General features: G+C 40.0%; 1 protein-coding gene across 1 annotated transcript in view; it reads right to left on the bottom strand.

Annotated features, from left to right (window-relative positions):
- Positions 1–25,490, bottom strand: part of prtga (protogenin homolog a (Gallus gallus)) — a 41,851-nt gene that overhangs the window by 2,874 nt on the left and 13,487 nt on the right. Inside the window, exons 3-16 of the mRNA XM_059352913.1 lie at positions 24,413–24,557; positions 24,091–24,224; positions 22,842–23,138; positions 21,901–22,060; positions 20,405–20,652; positions 18,577–18,741; positions 17,361–17,666; positions 14,354–14,542; positions 7,400–7,495; positions 6,845–7,031; positions 5,876–6,003; positions 4,049–4,219; positions 1,214–1,390; positions 242–365 (exon numbers count right to left, since the gene is read on the bottom strand). Of these exons, the coding sequence (XP_059208896.1) occupies positions 242–365; positions 1,214–1,390; positions 4,049–4,219; positions 5,876–6,003; positions 6,845–7,031; positions 7,400–7,495; positions 14,354–14,542; positions 17,361–17,666; positions 18,577–18,741; positions 20,405–20,652; positions 21,901–22,060; positions 22,842–23,138; positions 24,091–24,224; positions 24,413–24,557 (2,527 nt within the window). The remainder of the gene's footprint in view (positions 1–241; positions 366–1,213; positions 1,391–4,048; positions 4,220–5,875; positions 6,004–6,844; positions 7,032–7,399; positions 7,496–14,353; positions 14,543–17,360; positions 17,667–18,576; positions 18,742–20,404; positions 20,653–21,900; positions 22,061–22,841; positions 23,139–24,090; positions 24,225–24,412; positions 24,558–25,490) is intronic.

The raw sequence follows: 25,490 nt of genomic DNA, 5'->3' as shown, positions 1-25,490 counted from the left end.
AAGATGTTGGTGATGTTGATGTTGGGGACCTAATGTGGTTGACGCTTCACCTGGAATTGTCTTCTGTTGCACTATTGTTTTGTTTTGTTTTGTTTTTAGATATATAGATTATTGAGGCTGTGATCTGTTGTATGTATGTGTGTTGGAATGTATAGTTTTGTTATTTCTATAAGTAATACTTTAATATTAAACAGCTGTGTACAGATGTTGTGTGTAGATGTTGTGTACAGATGTTGTGTACCTGTTTCTTCCTCTGCAGACGATGATGAAGGCGCAGATGATGATGCAGGTGAGAGCGATGCAGACGCCCACAGTGATCCCCGTCATGGACTTCTGGTCCAGGTGGTAGAAACCGTCAGAGAAGCCTGTTAAAGGTGAACGGACACGTCACATTCTCTGTTTACCATCATGATCTTGATTCTATCAGGATCAATCAATCAATCAATCAATCAATCAATCAATCAATCAATCAATCAATCAATCAATTAGAGCCTCCATCCCATTATAAACAAAGCAGAAACTGAGGAAGCTCCGTCTCTGAGGGCCTCAGGTCTTCAGGTCTTCCACCAACGTGGACCACAGAGAGAAAACGACGTTTTAGGTTTTAGTTCTAACTTTGGTTTTATTAAAAGGCTCCCGAAGACCAGAGGGTCCTCCAGGAGACCTGAGGGTCCTCCAGAAGACCTGAGGGTCCTCCAGGAGACCTGAGGGTCCTCCAGAAGAATTGAAGGTCCTCCAGAAGACCCGAGGGTCCTCCAGGAGACCTGAGGGTCCTCCAGGAGACCAGAGGGTCCTCCAGGAGACCTGAGGGTCCTCCAGAAGAATTGAAGGTCCTCCAGGAGACCTGAGGGTCCTCCAGGAGACCTGAGGGTCCTCCTGAAGACCTGAGGGTCCTCCAGGAGACCTGAGGTTTCTCCAGGAGACCTGAGGGTCTTCCTGAAGACCTGAGGGTCCTCCAGAAGACCTGAGGGTCCTCCAGGAGACCTGAGGGTTCTCCAGGAGACCTGAGGGTCCTCCAGGAGACCAGAGGGTCCTCCTGAAGACCTGAGGGTCCTCCAGAAGACCTGAGGGTCCTCCAGGAGATCTGAGGGTCCTCCAGGGTTCACAGGATAAAGTAAACCAGATAAACATGCTGGACTGAGACCATGAAGAGATTTATAAACCAGTAAAAGGATCTTGTGGTAGATTCTGTCAGGATGCTGGTGTAACTCACTGGAGCGGTTGGAGTCCCGAGAGAGTCGAGGGTCCCGACCGGAGGAGAGGTCGGCCCGGACCACCAGCTCCACCGTCTGGGAGTACGGACCATCACCCATGTTGTTGGAAGCTGAAACTTTGACAAAGTAGATCTGACCAGGCTTCAGGTTCTCCAGCAGAGCCATGGTGATGCTTCCTGTCGGACACAATACAAAGATATTGTTGATTTATGGGTCATCAGCATAATAATAATAATAATAATAATAATAATAATAATAATACTATCACAGACATATTGTTATCTCATTAAATCATAGATCATTTTCCCATATGCAGCGATATGAAAACCGTTTTTACAGAACATATAATGCAGAAAATAATACTTGTGGTGATTATCTAAATCACTACACTAAAATATGCAATAAAAAACACAAATATAGATATAGGAAATAAAGGCAAAATTTACTGTGACTTCTTTTAATCTCCCACCCAACAAATACCCCATTACAAAAAACTACAATTAATAAATACTAAACTAAAACTAGCAAACTCACTCACAAGATTCAAAACTATTATAACCTTGTTAGGGAATCCACTGTTACAATGAGGGTCCTCACAAAGATAGAAGCACAAAAATGTGTGTGTGTGTGTGTGTGTGTGTGTGTGGAGCTGGAGGGTCTTTGTGAAGGGCTCCACTCGTGACCCTTGACCCTTGACCTGGGGGGGGGGGGGTGTATTTCCTGAATGTGCTCTGAAACACCTCGAAGCCTCACAGCCAGAATGAACCAGCAGCTCTACAGCTCGGGACCTCCAGCCCCTCCCTCTGGTCTCTGGGTTCAGTTTGTTTATAATCCATAAGAGAACTAAATGAATCTAACTCAGCTGAACTCTGATGGAAACCATCATTGTGTTAGTTTAGTTCCTCACTGGGACAGAGACGCTCTGTTTTATATCTACAGCAGCTAAAATAATCTTTGTTTGTAAGGAAAGAAGGAAACACAATAAAAACCCAAAGACCTGATAATTAGAGTCAACATGTGTTCTAATAAGTGACTCGTTATAGAATAATCAGGTTTATTTTGTTACAAAGTATAACAATGAAACTATGATCTGTTTTTCTACAGATTTGATCTGGCTTCATAACTTTCAGCCTGTAGTGTTTAACTAGAAAATTTCCGCTGGGGAAATTCTGAAAGGGCCATGGGGGCTACTGCCCTTTAACCTCAAAATGCGTGTGTGTGTGTGCGCGGGTGTGTTTGAAGCATATGAGGAGTGTGCGCACTTACGCGCATGTGTGTGTGTGTGTGTGTATCTGTAACTGTAATCACATCAAAGATCAAAGCAATCAACAGAATTAACTGACACCTGTACCAGCTCAGTGACATCAGAGGTGGACAGACTGGAATTTCTGGCCTCGAACAGAAAGCATTTTTGGCAAAACCATAATACCTATCATTGATCCGACTTCACTTTGAGCGTCCTGAGTTCTTCCTGAATGTCTACATATGTTTTTTTTAAAGAAAAATGAAAAAATAGCTTTGTGAGAGCAATCTAAAAAAACTGTTACATCTCCCTTTTTCAGAAATCTCCCTGCGTTTTTAATATGGGAGCCAATGAGGCTGTTGGTGGTGTTGGTGGATCATCTGTGCGTCCTACGCCCAAACTATAACTCTGACAGCTTTACCAGAGGATTGTGAGGGAGAAGACTAATTTTCCTACGTTTCTATGTATAAATTATTTCTGTAGAGTGGAATTTGCGGCCTGGAGCGCAGTTTTCAAATTTATTTTTTGACAGTTTTTTCTCTCCCTCTACACTCTGGCGATGATGTCACACACTGTGACACGAACATTCCGTGCAATACACACCCATTATAATCTCAGAATTTCTCCAAAAATGATCATGGTCATTGAACAGGGATTGATAAAAAACTATATGACCTATCGAAACGTGGATTAATACACCGATACACAAGACTTGTGTCTACTGTTTAAAGTTTAAATGGAGTCTCTAGGTGAAATTATGCCGGAGAAGTAGACGTTTAAAAATCTACAATTATTGTTCTTTTTCGCTAACTGACTTATGTCGCGAAAAATTCATATTCTGTAGAGAAAAGTAATAGCACACCGATCCCGATCAAACCGCACGTTTTGATATATAATTTGTCCTGCAACTCTTCAAGTTGCAGGACTAGTAGCGGGACGAAATTGCGTCCGGAAGAGGAAGAAGAAGAAATCCACAGTATAACAGTAGTGCAGCACTGGTCCCTACAGATATTGCTGGATGGGACCAGTGATGGGGAGATTGCCCTGAGGCCCTAATAAACTACAGGATGAAATGAGTTCCTGATTTGTCCTTATAACCTTCTAATGTGTCTTTATAACCTTCTAATGTGTTTTTATAATTAATAATGCCTTATAATGTCTTATAATGTGTTTATAACTTGTAATAATGTGTCTTTATAACTGATAATAATGTGTCTCTATAACTTGTAATAATGTGTGTTTATAACTGATAATAATGTGTCTTTATAACTGATAATAATGTGTCTCTATAACTGATAATAATGTGTCTCTATAACTTGTAATAATGTGTCTTTATAACTGATAATAATGTGTCTTTATAACTGATAATAATGTGTCTCTATAACTTGTAATAATGTGTCTTTATAACTGATAATAATGTGTCTTTATAACTGATAATAATGTGTCTTAATAACTTGTAATAATGTGTCTCTATAACTTGTAATAATGTGTCTTTATAACTGATAATAATGTGTCTTAATAACTTGTAATAATGTGTCTCTATAACTTGTAATAATGTGTCTTTATAACTGATAATAATGTGTCTCCTCACCCTCCCTGTGCAGCAGCTGCCTGTCTCCAGAGATCCAGGCGTTTCTGGAGGCGAACAGGATGTTGTAGTGAGTCACTGAGACGTTTGGTTCATCAGGAGGTTTCCATGACACCAGAGCTGTGTCCTCCTCTATCAGAGTCACCCTCACGCTGGACGGAGCCACGGAGGGAGCTGAGGAGGAGCAGGAGGAGCAGGAGGAGGAGAACAAGTCAAATAAAGATCAGAGAGATGTTCAGAGTATCAGCTGAATGAATGGAGGAAGACCTGCAGTTAGAGTGTGTGATGTGATGGCAGCAGCCTGAGTTAAAGCTCACCCTGTCTGTAAGAACTCATGTTGAACTAGACAGTACTGGTGTTACTGGTGTTAATGGTTAATGTGTTAATATGTTAATGGTTAATGTGGCGGCTGGGGCTCAGCTGGTAGAGCGGCTGCCAGCTGACCGGAGGGTCGGTGGTTCGATCCACGACCATAGCAGCTACATGTTGAAGTGTCCTTGAGTCTACTGAACCCTGAATGTCTCCTGATGCTGCGTTCATCAGTGAGAATGAATTCGTGCTGGTGGCAGGAGGCAGCGTTCAGATCTGCCACCAGCAGGAATGTGTGAGTCTGGAGTGTAAAGAGCTCTGAGGCTCACAGAGAGACTAGAAAAGAGTTTTATAAGAGCAGGAACATTTACCATATGTGACACCGATGGATTTAAACTGTAGAAGCCATATATTGCTTCATTGATAAACAAGATATTTTGTGTTTATTTGTTTGTCTTGTTGCCATGGTTTTGGGTCAGGTGAGCACCGTAGTTGACAGCCTGCAGGATATATATATATATATATATATATATATATATATATATATATATATATATATATATATAGTGTGCTTCGCCTGCAGGGAGGAGGGAGCTGCTGCTGATTATTAAAAGCCCTTAAACTTCTCTGGACTCTCTCTGAGTGTGTTCCTGGGAGCAGCAGCAGATATACAGGACATATTCTCTGACTCACAAGACACTTTTAAGGAAACGGAAAGCTGCAATATTAATAGAAATAATAAAAATGTCCCAGATGTTTGTAGAACATGTAGAGAACCCAGAGGAACTTAGTTTCACTGCATTATGCAGAAAGATTAAAATATTGTGTGAAGAGCTGAGAGCTAAACTAATTCTACTGGAGCCTGAACTAGTTTTGTTTGGTTTAAACCAGAGAAACAGAACTAGAGTAGAATGAGAGACATTTATAGAGCTCAGTTATAAATAGATGACATGTTCTTTATCAGGAGGAGAACCTGTTCACTGTTTTCTCTCTTTTTATTTTCTGTCTCTGTGTAAATGAAGCTATCTTAAAATATGGAAGTAGAATGAAGACACATGAATGTAAAAGCTGCATGTCAAAGTGTTAAAAACTGAAAATAAAATAAAAATATTGTGGGGAAAAAAACAGCAGCAATAAAACAACAACAACAACAACAACTCCTGGTTTACTTCAGAGATAATATGAATAATATAATAATAATAATAATGATAATATTATTATTATTAATAATAATAATAATAACAGTAATAATAATAATAATAATAATAATAACACTAATAATAATAATAATAACAATAATAATAATAATAATAATAATAATAATATAATAATAATAACAGTAATAATAATAATGATAATAATAGTAATAACAATAATATTAATAATAATAATAACAGTAATAATAATAATGATAATAATAGTAATAACAATAATATTAATAATAATAATAATAATAATAATAATAATAATAATATTATAATAATAATGATAATAGTAATAACAATAATAATAATAGCAGACCTTCAGGCAGTGTGCTCTGGTAGACCACGGGGCTCCAGGGACTCGACAGCTGCTCCATGTGGAGTCGAATCGCAAACTCATACTTGGTGTTTGGCTCCAGATCTCTGACCAGGAGGTGCTGCTCACTCCTGCAGGAGGAGAACACAACAGGAGCGTTAAGGGAGCAGAACATTCAACAGGATACACACACTGATAATAAAAAGGTGTTTAAAACCAGATCAAACAGTAAATCTTAACATGAAACATTTAACAACAACAATAAAATAAATCACTTGTTATTAGTTAGAATACACTAATTCTAAGGTATTTGTGGTTCATTGAGATTAGATATTTTTACTGGTTTTGGAAAGTCTTGACAAGACACATTTTATTGTTCTGTTGGCAGATAATTTTGCTATTTTTAAGCAAAATCCACCTCATTTTTGTACTTTTTTTCTTGTTTTTAAGAGGTGTACCCTCAGGACGAAGAGGTCAGCTGGTCAGGACCTGTTATTACAGGTCCGACCTGTAATAACAGGTCCTGACCAGCAGGTGGAGCTGTAGAGCTGTCAGGGCAGAACCAGGCTGCTGTAGTGACCTTATTATATCTAGTCTATTGTGATAATACACTACAGTGAGAGGAAAGTCTGTATGATGTTGAGTTTAAAGGAGAAAGAAAGAAACAGTTCTGGTGATATGATACAGCTGAGGTTGTTATATGTCAGATTATTGTCAGTATAATAATAATAAAAATAATAATAATAATAATAATAATATGGTGTGAAATAAGTGAAACCAAGCCATGGAGTGAAGTGTTTAACTCTGAGTGAATAATAATTCTCTCAGCAGGAAGAAACACAGAAAGATGTTTCAGATGGACTATTGAATAATATATAATAATAATAATATAATGATAATAATAATAATAATAATGATAATAATAATAATAATAATAATAATAATCTAATAGTATATAGTGAGAGTGGTTACGTGTGCAGGTAGAGGACCAGCGAGGCGTTCTGCAGCCCGACGGCGTGGCAGCGGACGGTGTAGTTGAGGCTCTGGCTGGAGGAGAACGCTGGGCGAGCCCACCACAGAAACACTGAGGAGGAGCTGTTGCTCCTCGAGTTCACCTGGTGAGGAGGAGGAGGAGGAGGCACCAGCCGGTCTCTAACAGCTGACAGATAAACAGGAGATACATCACTATATATATATATATACACCACTATAGGAGATATATAGTATATAATATATAATATATAGTATATGAGACGTGGTGAGGAGGAGGAGGAGGAGGCACCAGCCGGTCTCTAATAGCTGAGAGATACAGGAGATACATCACTATATATATATATAGTATAGTGTATATATATATATTGTATATAGTATATACATGTATTATATAAAGTATATTGTGTGACTTACAGACACATCCTGGCGTGCTGATGGTCTGGTATATAGTATAGTGTATATATAGTATGCAGTAGTAGTATATAGTATATATATGTATATATATATATATATATAGTATATTGTGTTACTCACAGACACATCCTGGCGTGCTGATGGTCTGGTCGGCCTGGTAACCGTCTCCTATAAAGTTATAAGCCAGAAGCTTAACGTGGTACTTCTTCCTGGGGTCTGCAGCAGAAAACACAGAGAGAGAATTAAAATAAATCACAGAAATGAGTAAAAACACACAAAGTTCAGGTTGACTCAGATCTAAAACACCCAGAGACATTTATTATGACCAGTGGTGAAGGGAGGGTAGACGCAGGTATACGGGGTATTCCCACCTCTTCTTCTGCTGGTTTACAGTATACCCAACTATCAGACAAAAATCATTGGAGTATATAGGAGACAATACCCACTTCCTCCTCAGTCACCTTCCCATCTAGCCACTAGTACAGCCGCCTCATCAACTACCACGACAGCACTGATTAGGACCAACTGTCAGTTATTACCACCTGAGTCCTGGAGCTAGCAGGAAGCTAGCAGGAAGCTAACAGGAAGCTAGCAGGAAGCTAACAGGCTGCTACATGAGGAGACCTGGAGCTGGTGGGTGTTGGGGGGTCGGGGTCTCTGATTGGGGGGTGGGTGTGAACCAGAGGTGAGCCCCAGATGCTCTCTGGTCCTCTGGTCCTCTGGTCAGTGTGTGAGCAGCTCCTCCATCCATCAGCTGCTCCTCCTCTCTTTAGATAAAGGAGAGCTTTCTCTTTCTCTGGACCAGTCAGCTGGTCAGTGGTCCCTATTCAGACCCACAATCTGGGGGTCAAACCCACGGACAAAGACCCCTGAGAGGACACGGAGGACGCTCCAGCAGCTCCGGCCCTCAGTGACCCCGAAGACCCCGACGACCCCAAAGACCCTGAACTGACCAGCATCCATCTGACCACATGTCCCTCTAAAGAATAAAGATCTGACCAGATCTGTCCACTGAATCACATTAACCTCTTTAATTAGTGTTTCAATAGTCACAGTTTGACGCGCTGATAAAAGGTCTGAAACTGAGTCCGGCTCAGAGACCTTTATCTCCCAGGTAAACTATCTGTCCTCAGATTTACTGTCTGATCTGGTTTTAGACCTTTTTATTATCAGTGCAATAAAATAAACTCTGCTGAATGTTTTTCACTGACTATAAGTGTAACTGGAAGTGTTTGTGTTTACTAGTTAATATATATAATATATATTCTCTGTATAATCTGCAGCATCTACAGAAAGATGTTCCTGCAGGTTTGTTGGTTACTAAAGAGACAAACTTCTGTTGTCTGAGAGGTTTAGAGGCTCTGGAGGAGGTGAGGGGAGGTGAGGGGAGGTGAGGGGAGTTTAGAGGGGGGGGGGGGGGGTCCAGCTACTGGCCTCCTGCAGCCCTGAGAGCAGAGCAGAGCAGGGGTCAAAGGTCAGGCCCAGATTAAACTCTGAAAGAATCTGAGGTCAGGCTGTGGAACATGAGACTTCTCTGGCTCCTCGTTCTTCTAGCAGAAACTAAACAACTATTTACAACGACAATGATGAGTTACATAAAACAATATATTATATTATATTAATATTAATCAGTCAGTAATATTAATCAGAAATATGAGCTGCTGGAGGAATCTCTGCAGAATATAAACACTCAGACTGACGAGAAGGAGAAAAAGTTCTCTAAATGTTTTTATTTTCCTCTGGGAAGAGAGAAATAAAATCTTTTAGTTCAACGTTCAGTTTGTTATCAGAGTTTGTTCTGCAGCTCAGTGGGACCCCCACCACACACACACACACACACACACACACACACACACACACACCACACACACACACACACACAGTAATATATAGTCACACACTAACTTACTAACATAGTAACACACACAATGGGTTGGTCGTAATTATACTAGAGAGAGAAGCTCTGTGGGGGGGGGGGGGCAGGGGGGGCTGTGACATCTGGGCCATGACCTTTGACCTGGAATCTGGGCAAGCTAAATCCTGCAAAAGGGGGGGGGGGGGTCTCTGAGGGGGGAGGGGAGGTCAGCACAGGAAGTGATGAGAGGACAAACAGGGAAACACCAAAAGCTGCTGAATGACTCAGAGACCTGGAAGAGTTTTTATTCTCACCTGAACACGTGATGTCATCGAGAAGTTACTCAATAAACATAAAGTATTATATAATATAATAAGACAAAGAGAATGATTGTTTCTATTAATCCGTTGCCTTTTGTATTGATTCATCATTTAATTTGTCAAATGTCAAAAGTTCAAACCAAAAGTTCTCAGAGAAAGTTCATGTCATTCAGTTCAGATTAAAAACAGAAGAGCAGAACAGAGCAGCACTAGTTGACAAACAGAAATAAAGTGACCAACTGTTTTTGTCAATCAACCTATTTTTCATTGAGAAATGACTGAATATGTGAATATGAATATGCTGTTTTCAGCCCCTAAATATGGAGATTTCCTTCTTCTTCTGTTTTAAATGATTCAAAGTGACCTTTGACCTCTGGACTGATTGAAACATTCAGACTTTAGACACTTTACAGGTTAGAAGACGAATCAATGAACGGAGTAAATAATCTACAGTAGAACCGATAATTAAATTAATCGTTAGTTAAACCTTCCCAGATATAAATACAGCTGCTTTACTTCACTTTATATTCTTAGAAGTTCCTGCCATTCCTGGACTGAAGACCCCCCCCCCCCCCCCCCCCGACCCCATAAATCATGCTGTTTGTATTAAAGGGCATATTTGAGCCATTTGTGGTTGTTCCCTTTTACAGCCAAATGCAGCAGATCCTGCTGGTCTCAGGGTTTATTCTCCCTGTGAAAGGCCCCCAGGCCCCCCAGACCCCCCCCCCCCCCTCCCCCGGCCCCCCCAGGTCCCAGCAATCCAGGATGAACAGGGGCCATAAATGTCAACTCCTGCATGAACCCTTAACCACTATCTATCATCTCCTCTCCCTCTCTCTCTCTCTCTCTCTTCTCTCTCTCTCTCTCTCTCTCTCTCCCTCTCTCTCTCCCTCTCTCTCTCTCTCTCTCTCTCTCTCTCTCTCTCTCTCTCTCTCTCTCTCTCTCTCACACAAATCAACACACTGACTCAGATGCACAAGTGAAGCAGAAACCTTTTGAAGTCAGAATGTAAATCTAGTCTCACTGAGCCTGTTCTCTGCCTCGTGTTCAATAAAAGCACCAGATGAGAGCTGGCTGCTAACCCAACCCTGCTAACTTTAACCATGCTAACCCTAACCATGCTAACCCTAACCATGCTAACCCTAACCATGCTAACCCTAACCATGCTAACCCTAACCCTATAAACTAACCCTAACCCTATAAACTAACCCTAACCCTATAAACTAACCCTAACCCTATAAACTAACCCTAACCCTATAAACTAACCCTATAAACTAACCCTAACCCTATAAACTAACCCTAACCCTATAAACTAACCCTATAAACTAACCCTATAAACTAACCCTAACCCTATAAACTAACCCTATAAACTAACCCTAACCCTATAAACTAACCCTATAAACTAACCCTAACCCTATAAACTAACCCTAACCCTATAAACTAACCCTATAAACTAACCCTAACCCTATAAACTAACCCTATAAACTAACCCTAACCCTATAAACTAACCCTAACCCTATGAACTAACCCTATAAACTAACCCTAACCCTATAAACTAACCCTAACCATGCTAACCCTAACCATGCTAACCCTAACCCTAACCCAGCCATCAGATACATCTAGAGTTCTACACACAGAAAGGCACCTGTCAACAGGTAAGAACCAGGTATGAGACAGGTATGAACCAGGTAAGACACACGCTTCAAAAACTGAACTCTAAGTCAGAGTAATATCTCAGATCAAGGGGATATCTGCTTATTTTCTGTCTGATCAGATAGTTCTTCTTAGTCAGCAGTTTTTATTTTAGACTGTTTCACTTGTTTGATATAAAGATTCCACAGCTTTTCTCTTATTTCAAGAATTTTAATAAAAATATTCTACATCCAGATAAAAATCTTTGTATCTGTGTGAAGAAAAGTTGACTAGTTTTTAGTGTGACGTTGCTGGTTTCTATAAATATAATGCCTATCATATCATTATGTCCAGATGATGGCTCTAGCATTCACTGATTATTAATTCAACAATATTTTTACACATATTGAGAAAATAGGTCACGTGTATTTCATTAGAATCAACAAAAAGTCACGTGTTATTAGTTAGAATACACCAATTTTCTTGTTCCATTGGCAGATAATTTAGCTATTTTTAAGCAAAATGAACCTAATTTTTGTACTTTTTTCCCTTGTTTTTAACAGCTGACTTTTTGCAGTGCAGGTATGAACCAGGTATGAACCAGGTGTGAGAGGTATTAAGCCTGGACTCTGACTGAGGCAGCAGATGAGAGATGAGGACACGTTGTGTCTCAGGGTTTCAATCATCTGGACGTCTCCTCAGTGATCACTCAGTGATTCCTCCTGAAGCTGAGTCAGCAGCTTCCTCTTCATCTTCCTCTTCACTAATCAATGATATCGGCTGCTGCTGGTTTATAGGAGACGCCATTTACACTACAAGCTGATTAATTAACAAAGCAATCAGCTGCTGAGAGAATCCTCCAGTCAGCATTTAGTGTCAAGGACACAACATGATGAGGCTTCTTCATCATCATCACCATCATCATCATCATCATCATCATCTGATAATCTGTAGCCAGTTATTTTAATATTCATACATCTGTAAATAATGCCTCAACAGTCATCGGCCATAAAAATGAAAGATAAATGAAAGAACAATAGAACGAGTTCTCTCACTGACGGGACGAGAGCCAAAATATTCTGCACGTGTAGGAAGAGAGCAACATTTATGCAAATATAATAAACAGGAATATATTAAAACATATATTCCTGTTTATTAATGTAATGTCACAGTTACATTACAAGCCACTCTCTCTCTCTCCATTCAGCTCACTGCACTGTTAATACCAACTGTATATAATATAAGATAATATCAACTTTATATAATATAAGATAATATCAACTTTATATAATATAAGATAATATCAACTTTATATAATATGGGATAATATCAACATTATAGTTGACATTATTAGAGATTATTAATAGACGATTGCTTGTTTTCTTATTTATTAAAACCTGTTTTTATTCCTTGGCTTTTAACCACGCATGAGACTCTGCTCTTGTTTTTAGGGTTTTATGGTTTGCTTTTATTTATTGTTTTTAAATTGTTTTTTAAAAAGCAATGAATCTATTTATTTGAGTGTTTATTCCTGTTTTATTTATTTTATTGTCTCTTGTTCTGTTTGTTTATGTACAGCACTTTGTTGCGGCTGTGGTTGTTTTAAAGTGATTTACAAATAAAGTTGAGTTGAGTTTTCAGGTTGAACAGAGACAGGATGCATCATTAATAAATAATTAATAACTGGTCTGATTCAGGATGAATGAATCTCCTTTAACTGGGATAATAAACTAATAATCTTTGTGGCTCTCAGAGAAACACAATGAGACGCTTTGATGTCCTCTCTCCTGCAGCAACGCTCATAAAACACATCATAAAGCTGCCACCTCCTCCTCCTCCTCCTCCTCCTCCTCCTCCTCGTCCTCCTCCTCCTCCTCCTCCTCCAGCACCTCCTCTATCACAGAGGAACAGAAAGGAGGATTGTTTTTATTCAGCTGAAGCTCCATGTTTAATGATTTATCAGTAGCTTCCTCTCTCTCTAGGAACATTTATTCAACATTTAGAACAATCTGACCCAGAAGAAAGACTTTAAAATCTCTATATTAATAAACACCAACACAGCCGATAATAGCATCAAATAATATTAATGTAGCATAATAGTAGGCAGATATATCAGCATCACTAGAACACTGATAAAAGGTGTTTAAAACCAGATCAAACAGTAAATCTGATGAAATGATCTGACAGATAATTTACCTTGACAAGATTTATTAAATTAAGATTATTAAATCTAGAAATAAACATGTTGAACACTTAGATAATAGATGAACTCTTGGTGAGAACCAGATAATGTGCAGTGTGTTGGTGTTTAAGGCTGCCTGGTCAGAGTTAACACCTCCAGTCCTTCCTGGCTGTCAGAGATTGATTTAGTGCTGAGCTGCTCACCAGCTGCTGACTGGGACCAGATGGTCAGATGGTCGGAGCCCTCAGACCTCCACAAACAAAACCTCCGTCAATCTGACCTAAAGATACGTCCACAACACCGACCTGCAGCTGCTGAGGAGGAGCAACGCTGGCCAGAGGTGGGAGGTCAGGAGGAGGAGGAGGAGGAGGAGGAGGAGGAGGTGCTGCTCTGCTTCTCCTCCATGAGACTCACAGAGATTCTTCCCTCATAAACTGAGAGGAGATGCTGCTGCTGCTTTAACCACACTGATTAAATTAAGATTATCAGAAAGATTATAGAATGTTTTATGTGTAAATGCTCCAATATTCTGGAGGGATGTGCAAAACTGTGTCAACAGGAAAACTGGACGAGCAATCCAGTTTAAAAAAAAATACATTATTAATATTTGTTTTGAAGAAAATCAGAGAGAAAAGGACTTTTTTGGACAGTTACTTCTGTTTTTAGGAAAGTTTCACATACAGAAGAAGAAATGAACTGAGTCCAAACCAGCTGTTCACTTTCTACAGGAACTGGAGAAAAACTGCACTTCTATTATTAATAATAATAATCATAATAATAATAATAATAACTTATATTAAAGGACTTAATGCTCTGAAAACTGACTTTGTTTTGGACAAACACTATAATGATTGATGAATTAATCATCATGTTTTTTGTTTTTGTTCTTGTTTTCTATTCTGACCCTGTGTTTGTTTGTTTATTCTGGACCTCTGTTTTGGTGTTGATGTTTGTCTGTTTATGAAGCAAGAATAATGTGCATATTGTATTGTATTGTTCTCTGTGCTCATGTAGCTTTCAGTGATATGAAGTGATGTGGACTGATGTGGACTGATGTGGACTGATGTGGACTGATGTGGACCTACCGAGGCCGTGGATGGTGAAGGCGTTCTGGGAGGCGGGCAGCTGGACGGGGCTCCTCTCTGATTGGCTCTCCTCGTGGTAGAAGAGTCTGAAGCCTTCGGCGGCGGCGGAGTTCCTGTGCAGCAGCTGCCAGCGAGCCAGCAGGGTGGTGCAGTTCAGAGGCTCCAGCAGCAGCTCAGGAGCCATAGGAACTAATGAGAGAAGAGCCAGGACACAGTTTAGTTTAGATTCATTTATATAGATAATGATATTCACTAAATACTCAGAATAAAAGTCCACACTGATAAAAAGGTGTTTAAAAAACAGATAAAAAGTTTTTTTATCTTGGTAAGAACCAAATAACCATCAGGTCTCTCTGCTCGGTCAGTTCATCACTGCTGGCAGCTTTACTTTATCTGGTTTATTTATTATTTTAAGAGTTCAACATGCTTATTGCTAGATTTAATAAACTGAATTTAATAAATCTTTTGGACACACCTTTTCATCAGTGTGTTCACTAAACACTCAGAATAAAAGTCCTCGTGTTAACGATGTTGAGCAGATCTTGTGAGTGAAGCTTCTCATAAACAGATTTTGTGTTCTCAGAAACCTGGAGAGAGTTCAGCGAGCTGTTTGTGACCAGAAGCTTTCTTTGAAACGTGAAACTACCGTCTAATGCCTGACCAGCTGTTTCTCACTGACTGCAGAGCAGAAACAAGCAGAGAAGCCGTTTCACACGTTTTATTCCAGGAATGAGGAGAAAGGAGTTCACCATTAAAGAGTTTAAAGTGAAGCCCCTCCCCCTCACGGCTTCACATGTGGCTCTAAAGGCCGTTTACTCTCCCAGCCAGAGGCCTGAGTCCTTTATGACCCATGACTGAAACCCTTCCAGTGTTACTGACAGTGCAGGTCAAAGGTCACAGAGTAACAAACCCAATGCCTTAACAAGATTATTAGAGCGAGCTCCTCTCCGCTCTGTGTCATGGTTTAAAGCTGATTCAAGCTTTTTATTTGTATCATTGGGAAAAAAACCCTTAATAACAGCAATATTCAGCATGTTGTAAATTATATTCTATGAGAGAAAACTAGACTCCTTCTTCTTCTTGACTCTGTTATCAGGCTTTAAAAAGTCAATCACAGGTCACCAGAGAGGCCTTCTATTGGCTCCACATGGTGAAAGCCTGATGGAGTGGGGGAAAATCCTGCACCAAAAGTTGCTCTTCCAGCAGGGACGACAACTGCCAACACTGCAAAGCAACTCAAAAGGCTACTGCTGCAATGTCTTTGGCTCTATGTCTGTAGTCACAGAGAGCCAGAATCCACTTAAAACCAGTTAAAACCATTTAAAACCAGAATAAAGCCAGTTAAAACCAGAATAAAACAATTTGAAACCAGTTAAAACCAAAATAAAACCAGTTAAAACCAGAATAAAACCAGTTAAAACCAGAATACAATAAGTTAAAACCAGAATAAAACCACTAAAACCAGAATAAAACCATTTAAAAACAGTTAAACCCAGAATAAAACCAGTTAAAACCACATAAAAACAGAATAAAACAATTTAAAACCAGAATGAAACCAGTTAAAACCATTTAACAAGAATAAACCCAGAATAAAACAATTTAAAACCAGAATAAAACCAGTTAAAACCAGAATGAAACCAGTTTAAACCAGAATAAAACCAGTTTAAACCAGAATCAGAGGGATTTACAGGTCTGCAGGTTCGATAGAAACAGTTCTCATAGAATTGCAGCTCTCCAATTCTGGCATTTTCTTTTTTTTACCATTTCCAAAAAACTGCCTGCACCTTTAACAGCTTTAAGTTCAGTCAGGATTCATCTTTTGGTCTCAGCTTCCTGTCTGTATGGACGGTTGTTTATTATAGCAGCATGTTGGACGTTATGAACATCTTTACTTTAGGGTTAGGGTTAGTTAGGGTTAGGGTTAGTTAGGGTTAGGGTTAGTTAGTGTTAGTTAGGGTTAGGGTTAGTTAGGGTTAGGGTTAGTTAGGTTTAGGTTTAGTTAGGGTTAATTAATAAACTGTAGTGGTACCTCTGGCGCTGGAGGCCTTGTGTTAGGGTTAGTTAGGGTTAGGGTTAGGTTTAATTAGGGGTAGTTAGAGTTAGGGTTAGGTTCAGTTAGGGTTAGTTAGGTTTAGGGTTAGGTTTAGTTAGGGTTAGTTAGGTTTAGTTAGGGTTTATTAATAATCTGTAGTGGTACCTCTGGCGCTGGAGGCCTTGGGTTAGGGTTAGTTAGGGTTAGGGTTAGTTAGGTTAGGGTTAGTTAGGTTAGGGTTAGTTAGGTTAGGGTTAGTTAGGTTAGGGTAAGTTAGGGTTAGTTTGGTTTAGGTTTAGGTTTAGTTAGGGTTAGTTAGGTTTAGTTAGTTAATAATCTCTGGTGGTACCTCTGGCGCTGGAGGCCTTGGGTTAGTTAAGGTTAGTTAGGGTTAGGTTTAGTTAATAATCTGTAGTTGTACCTCTGGCGCTGGAGGCCTTGGGTTATGGTTAGTTAGGTTTAGTTAGGGTTTGGTTTAGTTAATAATCTCTAATTACCTCTGGCGCTGGAGGCCTTGGGCGTGCAGGTTAGGGTTAGTTAGGGGTTAGTTAATAATCATCTCTAGTTAGGGTTAGGGTTAGTTAGGTTAGGGTTAGTTAGGTTTAGGTTTAGTTAGGTTAGGTTTAGTTAATAATCTCTAGTTACCTCTGGCGCTGGAGGCCTTGGGTTAGGTTTAGGTTAGGGTTAGTTAGGTTTAGGGTTAGTTAGGGTTAGTTAATAATCTCTAGTTAGGGTTAGGGTTAGTTAGGGTTGGGGTTAGTTAGGGTTAGGGTTAGTTAGGGTTAGTTAATAATCTCTGGTGGTTAGGGTTAGTTAATAATCTCTAGTTACCTCTGGCGCTGGAGGCCTTGGGTTAGGGTTAGGGTTAGGTTTAGTTAGGGTTAGTTAATAATCTCTAGTTACCTCTGGCGCTGGAGGCCTTGGGTTAGGGTTAGGGTTAGGTTTAGTTAGGTTTAGTTAATAATCTCTAGTTACCTCTGGCGCTGGAGGCCTTGGGCGTGCGGTGGGAGGTCCAGGCGGACGGGTCCCCCCAGCCCACGCTGGTGGCAGCAGAGACCCTCAGCAGGTAGATGGTGTCCGGCTGCAGGTTCTCCAGGAGGAACTGGTTCTGTTCTCCAGGTAGTTCTACCTGAGACACCGTGTTCTCAGAGCTGGTTCTGTACGCCAGGCGGTAGGCCGTGACCCGGCCTCGACTCAGCTTCTCTGGGAGACGCTGCCACGAAACCCTGATGTCCCCGGGGCCCCGACTGGTCAGACTGAGCTCAGGGGCCCGCAGGGGGACTGGGGGGAAGAGAGAAAGAGGAAGAAGAGAAGAGAAGAAGAGAGGAAGAGAGGAAGACAAGAAGAGAAGAAGAGAAGAAGAGAGGAAGAGAGGAAGAGAGGAAGAAAATAAATGTCAGGACGGCTCTCGTCAGGACTCAGATGCAGAGCAGGTGAACTAAAAATGTCTTTATTCAAAAAAGCAGCACTGAAAACCTCTCAGAGAGAAAGAATTCTTTAAATAAGTAAAAATATCTAGAAACTGGAAAAACAATGATAGCTTGAAATAAATACAAATATGTGTGTCTGACCATCCTATAGCGTGTGTTATTGTGTGTATTATTGTGTATTATTGTGTGTTATTTTGTGTATTATTGTGTGTCCCACCATCCTCCAGTGTGTGTTATTGTGTGTATTGTGTGTATTATTGTGTATTATTGTGTATTATTGTGTGTTATTTTGTGTATTATTGTGTGTCTCACCATCCTCCAGCGTGTGTTATTGTGTGTATATTGTGTATTATTGTGTATATTGTGTATTATTGTGTATATTGTGTGTCCTACCATCCTCCAGCGTGTGTTATTGTGTGTATATTGTGTATTATTGTGTATATTGTGTATATTGTGTGTATTATTGTGTCCTACCATCCTCCAGCGTGTGTTATTGTGTGTATTATTGTGTGTATTATTGTGTATATTGTGTGTCCTACCATCCTCCAGCGTGTGTTATTGTGTGTATTATTGTGTATATTGTGTATTATTGTGTATATTGTGTATATTGTGTGTATTATTGTGTCCTACCATCCTCCAGCGTGTGTTATTGTGTGTATTATTGTGTATATTGTGTCCTACCATCCTCCAGCGTGTATTATTGTGTGTATTATTGTGTATTATTGTGTATATTGTGTATTATTGTGTATGTTGTGTCCTACCATCCTCCAGCGTGTGCTGCAGCACGTTGTCCGACATGCGGCTGGCGCCCAGCGGCATGTACGCCACCACGTAGAAGGTGTAGTTACGAGCCGCCTCCAGCTCGTCAATAATGTAGCGAGTCGTATCGTTTCCAATCACAACCTGATACTCCTCGTTGTTTAATCCTGCACACACAGATTAATATCAGATGAAGAACAGGAACAGGAGAACTAGATCACAATATGCCCTCTGTGTTTCTGTTTATTGATCTTAAAGCATATTAAAGATTTAAATGTTGGTTCATTGCCCTTACATCTTATTTTGTAATAAAAAACAAACTACACAGCCACCACAGGTCAAATAAAAGTTTCTCTTTCATTCCTCCTCGTGTCATTAAAGATGCTGCAGAGCTTCAGTCTGTTAATTTACACAGGGTTTTTGTATAATAGTAATTTAATTAGAGCAGATTAGGAAAGTGAGATAAAAGATGAATTTGAGTCGTGGAGGATAAAATAACGTGTGATTTCTGACGTGGTAAACAAGATGCTTGAGGATAAACAGAATCTTTCTGAATGTTTCAGTAATCCTCCTGAACACTGAAACAGTCTGGCTTCCTGTCCACTTCACACAGAACAGACACTCTAAACCCTCCATCACACTTTAATTAGTTCCTCCTTTCATTAGAGACTCTCTCTCAGCTTTCAGACTGTTAATGTCACTCAGCAGCCTTTCTGTCTCTCACTACGTCTGAATCAGGAGCAGAAATCCAGACAGAAGCCAGTTATTCAGGAATGAAACAGGGAATGTGTTCTCCTCCTCCCAACACATCCAGCAGGTGTTCCTTTCACCTCCTCTCACTGGAAGTGGCTTTATAATTAAGTGCTGCTCTTGAATTTTTCTCCTCAAATGTTGCATTGTAGGAATGTGACTGTTGTTGAGAGCAGCAGGAGTTCCCAGGACGCTGAATGGCTTTAAGGCTTTCTGCTCCAACACTACCAGCCTTGTGCTGCAGAGAAAAGCTCTGAGGCATTTTATCAGCCAGAGGAACCTCCAGTCCTGTTCTCAAGAAAACCTGCTGCTGCTCTTCTTCTTTATACTGGAGGAGCTTTTATTTTTATTCCCTTGACCTCCAGCACATAGTCAGGTCCCAACTAGACTCTAGACAGGACCAGCCACAAGCTCCTAAACGTCTATTTCTTCTACTACACTAATAAAATGTTGTCTTAAAACCAGATAAAACAGTAAATCTAAAGGTCTAAAACCAGATCAAACAGTAAATCTGAGGGGAATGATCTGCTGCATGGACAGATAATTTACCTTGACAAGATTTATTAAATTAAGATTATTAAATCTAGAAATAAGCATGTTGAACACTTAAGATAATAAATTAACTCTTAAAACCAGATAAATGATCTAACACTTCTAAATCTAAAGTTTTTTCATCACTGCTGGCAGCTTTAATTTATCTGGTTTTAAGAGTTAATTTCTTATTTTAAGTGTTCAACATGCTTATTTCTAGATTTAATCATCTTAATTTAGTAAATCTTGTCAAGGTAAATTATCTGTCCATGCAGCAGATTTACTGTTTGATCTGGTTTTAGACCTTTTATCAGTGTATGAAGGGAACTTTTATGGCTAGTTTACAGTTTCTAAAAGGAGAAATAATAGACAACATTGAATAAAAAAGACAATACGTCTGGTTCTGCTGCATCAGTTCTGATCCTTTTAGTTTCAGACTGTGGTAGGGTTGGTGTATTTCTCTGTTAGAGTCCATTAATATGTACAGATATTAAAGGGAAGCTTCCCCTAGAGATAAACTGATCTCTGAGTCTGTCTGAGTCTGCTCACCTTCAGCCTTCATGTAGTGGACGGAGTAGGCGATGACCTTGTCGGCGTTGTACTGGGGCCGGTCCCAGGCCAGCAGGATGGCGGAGCTGGACACGGTGTCGGCCCTCAGGTTCCTGGGAGCCGAGGGCCGGTCCTCCGACATCACCACGATCAGCCGCGCCATCGCCAGCACCGAGCCCGCCGCGCTCTCCGCCTGGCACTGGTAGATAGCATCGTCCTCAGGGATGATCTGGTTGATCACCAGCTTACTGTTAGAGAGACAGACAGGTAGAGAGACAGGTCAGAGAGAGAGAGAGACAGACAGGTCAGAGAGACAGGTCAGAGAGAGAGAGAGACAGACAGGTCAGAGAGACAGGTCAGAGAGACAGACAGGTAGAGAGACAGGTAGAGAGACAGACAGGTAGAGAGACAGACAGGTCAGAGAGACAGACAGGTAGAGAGAGAGAGAGACAGGTCAGAGAGACAGGTCAGAGACAGACAGGTAGAGAGACAGACAGGTCAGAGAGACAGGTCAGAGAGACAGACAGGTAGAGAGACAGACAGACAGGAAGAGAGACAGGTAGACAGAGAGACAGACAGACAGAGAGACAGGTAGAGAGACAGACAGACAGACAGACAGGTAGAGAGACAGGTAGAGAGACAGACAGGTCAGACAGGTCAGAGAGAGAGACAGACAGACAGACAGACAGGTAGAGAGACAGACAGACAGACAGACAGGTAGAGAGACAGGTAGAGAGACAGACAGAGAGACAGACAGACAGGTAGAGAGACAGACAGGTAGAGAGACAGACAGACAGACAGGTGAGGAGCGTGCAGACAGACAGGTGTCTCCATTAGCAGCATCAATCCTTCTATAATGAGCCTTAACGAGCTGAATGAGCAGCAAATCAAAGGAAAACCAACTAAAAGCCTGTTTGCTGTAAATTATTCAGTTTCCTTTCTACACTGAATTATTTATTCATGTTGTTTAAAATTGGCAGTTAAAGGTTTCAGGGTTCTTTATCTCAATACACACTCTGATAAAAAGGTGTTTAAAAACAGATCAAACAGTAAATCTGCTGCATGGACAGATAATTTACCTTGACAAGATTTATTACATTAAGATTATTAAATCTAGAAATAAGCATGTTGAACACTTAAAATAAGAAATTAACTCTTAAAACCAGATAAATTATCTAACACTTCTAAATCTAAAGTTTTTTTTTATCTTGGTAAGAACCAAATAATTTACTTTATCTGGTTTTAAGAGTTCATTTATTATTTTAAGTGTTCAACATGCTTATTTCTAGATTTAATAATCTTAATTTAATAAATCTTGTCAAGGTAAATTATCTGTCCATGCTAAAGATCATTTCCCTCAGATTTACTGTTTGATCTGGTTTTAGACCTTTATTTTTTTTTTTTTTACAGTGTCCAGATGTGAATCATGTGAGTGAGCAGAAAAGGCGTTTATGGATCTCCTGACTGAATATTAATGAGCCCTGAGGAGGATCTACCTGTTGTACATCTTGATCCTCCCGTTGGACTGGACCTTCTCTCCGTTCTTCAGCCACGTGATGTTTGGAGCCGGAGCTCCTTCAGCCTGGCAGACGAAGCGAGCGGTGCCGGCCCGCGGACGGGTCAGGCTCTCCGGCCACTCCACCAGGGAGGGAGGGGCTTTATAACACAGCAGCAGGCACAAATACACGTATAAATATATATAAATATATAGAGAGAGGAGAGGGTTTGACCTATGAACTATGACATAAAATATATATATGACAAACTGCACTGCAATAAACATTTCCTACTTCTATCCATCAATAATATCTTAATTATCTTGTTCTGAGTATAATTTTTCTACTGACCATAGCTTCATGTGCTTATTTAATTATTTGTATTATTATTATGTGCTTATTTAATTATCTTATTGTATAAAGTTTTTAGGATTGTCATTGTGAGCTTTTTCATGCTTTAAATATTGGCTCCAGTTGAGAGTTTTAGTTGCAAAAACCAACCAACAAAAACAAGAAATAAATAACTAGAATCAAGCAAAAACATGCTGGAAACAAGTCAAATTATCTTTCAGTGCAGTCAGTAAATGTTTCTTTGTAAGAATTCTTTAAATAAGTAAAAATATCTAGAAACTGGAAAACCAACGATAGCTTGAAATAAATACAAAAATACTTATTTTGAGCAATTGTGGCTTGAAAAGCCCGACTGTAGTAACATTAAAATAAGCCAGAAATACTTGAAACGAGCACGTTTTAGTGATAGAAAATACTTTTGAAATATCATTTAAACTCCATGCAACTAAAACTCTCAACTGGAGCCAATATTTGAGGTAAAAACTCACCATATTCAACAGTTGAATAGATTGAAAAACATGAAAAAGCTCACAGTGTCAATCCTAAAACGAGTCTTTAACCAATAAGAATACTATAAGGTGTGTCTGTACCGAGCACGGTGACGTTGGCGGCAGCGACGGTGTAGTTGCGTGTCCCCGGCGTGGTCGCTCGGCACATGTAGACGCCGGCGTGCTGCGGCTTGATGTCGGAGATGATCAGGTTCCCGTTCCCCAGGACTTTGGTGTTGTAGACGTCGATGGACCGGCTGTCGGCGCGGCTCCACGAGATGATGGGCCGCGGGTTTCCTGTCGCCATGCACTCCAGGATGGTGTTCTGGTGCAGGGACACCGACACGTTCTGAGGACCCGCGATGATACGAGGCCTCTGAGGGAGGAGGGGCCTCGGAGCTGCAGGAGCACAGAGGAGACGCATTGAATTAATTATAGAACACTACATTATATATTCCTTTTACACTGTAACAAAGGTGTCTAAAAACCAGATAAAAACACTAAATATCTTGCTGCATGGACAGATAATTTACCTTGACAAGATTTTCTTCTAAATTAAGATTATTAAATCTAGAAATAAGCATGTTGAACACTTAAAATAAGAAATAAACCAGATAAAGTAAAGCTGCCAGCAGTGATGAACTGGCCCGAGCAGAGTGACCTGATGATTATTTGGTTCTTACCAAGATAAAAAAAAAAAATTGTGTCTTTTTTTGGTGGTTTTACGTCTTTTGTGTCTGTTTTTTTTTTTTTTTTTTGTCTTTTTAGTAATTTTACATCTTTTTTGGTCATTTTATGTTTGTTTTTTTGTCTTTTTGTGTCTTTTTTTGGTCATTTTGTGTCTTTTTACATCTTCTTCACAAAATGACCAAAAAAGACAAAAAATGTACAAAAAAGACACAAAATTACCAAAAATATATGTGAAAATGACCACTAAAAAGACACAAATTGACAAAAAAAAGATATAATGACCATTATAAAGACACAAAATGAAAAAAAAGATGTGAAATGACCAAAAAAGACACAAACTGGCCAAAAATAGATGACCACTAAAAAGACACAATGATGAAATGAACTCTTAAAACCAGATAAAGTAAAGCTGCCAGCAGTGATGAACTGGCCCGAGCAGAGTGACCTGATGATTATTTGGTTCTTACCAAGATAAAAAAAAAACTTTAGATTTAGAAGTGTTAGATCATTTATCTGGTAAATATACCACTAAAGGAGAGGAGTCTCTTATTCTACCCTCTACACAGTTATAAAGCTTCATGGTTGATATTTCATCACTAAACTGTGTGTTGATGCCTTTAAAACACCTGCAGACAGAGCGAGCGATCTGATTGGTGGATACCTGGCGTGACGGTGAGCGTGGCCTCCGTGCTGCGGCGGCGGCTGGCGATGTTGGTGGCGATGCATCGGTAACCTCCAGCGTCTGCCGCCTGAACGCCGTAGATCTGCAGAACGCCACTGGGCAGCACTGTGATTCTGGATGGCAGATAGAATACAGTTATTATGTCAAATATGGAGACATCAAACAGTCATAATAATAATTAGTGATAAAGGATCAGAATGGTCTCAGCTTATTGTCTCAGGTCTGTTTAAAACAACCTGTGGTTCAACAGCAGGTGAGAAATGAATGTGATGAAGTTAAAGGGAAGTGATGGAGGCGGTACCGTTCAGTGGCGAGCGGCAGCGTGACCCGGTTGAACTCCCAGGTGATGATGGACGGAGGGTGGGCGCTGATTCTGCACGAGAACCTGGCGACTGATCCTTCAGTCACCACGATGGAGGTCGGCTGGATTGTAAAAGCTGAGATACCTGCAGCAAAACACAGCAAGACACAATTATCATTTAATAATAATGTGTATAATAATGTAATAAAACATGTGTATCTGGAGGAGTGTGCACGCTTACACGTGCATGTGTGTGTGTATCTGTAACTGTAATCACATCAAAGCATCAAAGCGTTGGGGTCGACCAATCAGAGCAGAGCAATCAACAGAATTAACAGCTGTGGAATCTTCTAGCACAGTGACTGCAGCCAGAGGTGGACAGACTGGAATTTCTGGCCTCGAACAGAAAGCATTTTTGGCAAAACCATAATACCTATCATTGATCCGACTTCACTTTGAGCGTCCTGAGTTCTTCCTGAACGTCTACATATGTTTTTTGTGAAGAAAAATTAAGAAATAGCTTTGTTAGAGCGATCTAAAAAACTGTTACATCTCCCTTTTTCAGAAATCTTCCTGTGTTTTTAATATGGGAGCCAATGAGGCTGTTGGTGGTGTTGGTGGATCATCTGTGCGTCCTATGCCCAAACTATAACTCTGACAGCTTTACCAGAGGATTGTGAGGGAGAAGACTCATTTTCCTACATTTCTATGTATAAATTATTTCTGTAGAGTGGAATTTGCGGCCTGGAGCGCAGTTTTAAAATTTATTTTTTGACAGTTTTTTCTCTCCCTCTACACTCTGGTGATGATGTCACACACTGTGACACGAACATTCCGTGCAATACACACCCATTATAATCTCAGAATTTCTCCAAAAATGATCATGGTCATTGAACAGGGATTGATAAAAAACTATATGACCTATCGAAACGTGGATTAATACACTGATACACAAGACTTGTGTCTACTGTTTAAAGTTTAAATGGAGTCTCTAGGTGAAATTATGCCAGAGAAGTAGATGTTTAAAAATCTCCAATTATTGTTCTTTGTTGCTCATTTTTTTCCGGCTGTCCCATTC

This window comes from Centropristis striata, chromosome 2 (assembly GCF_030273125.1).
Source record: "Centropristis striata isolate RG_2023a ecotype Rhode Island chromosome 2, C.striata_1.0, whole genome shotgun sequence".
Lineage (NCBI taxonomy): Eukaryota > Metazoa > Chordata > Actinopteri > Perciformes > Serranidae > Centropristis > Centropristis striata.
Note: the sequence above shows the minus strand (reverse complement) of the source record. Positions and strands in the feature narration are given on the sequence as shown.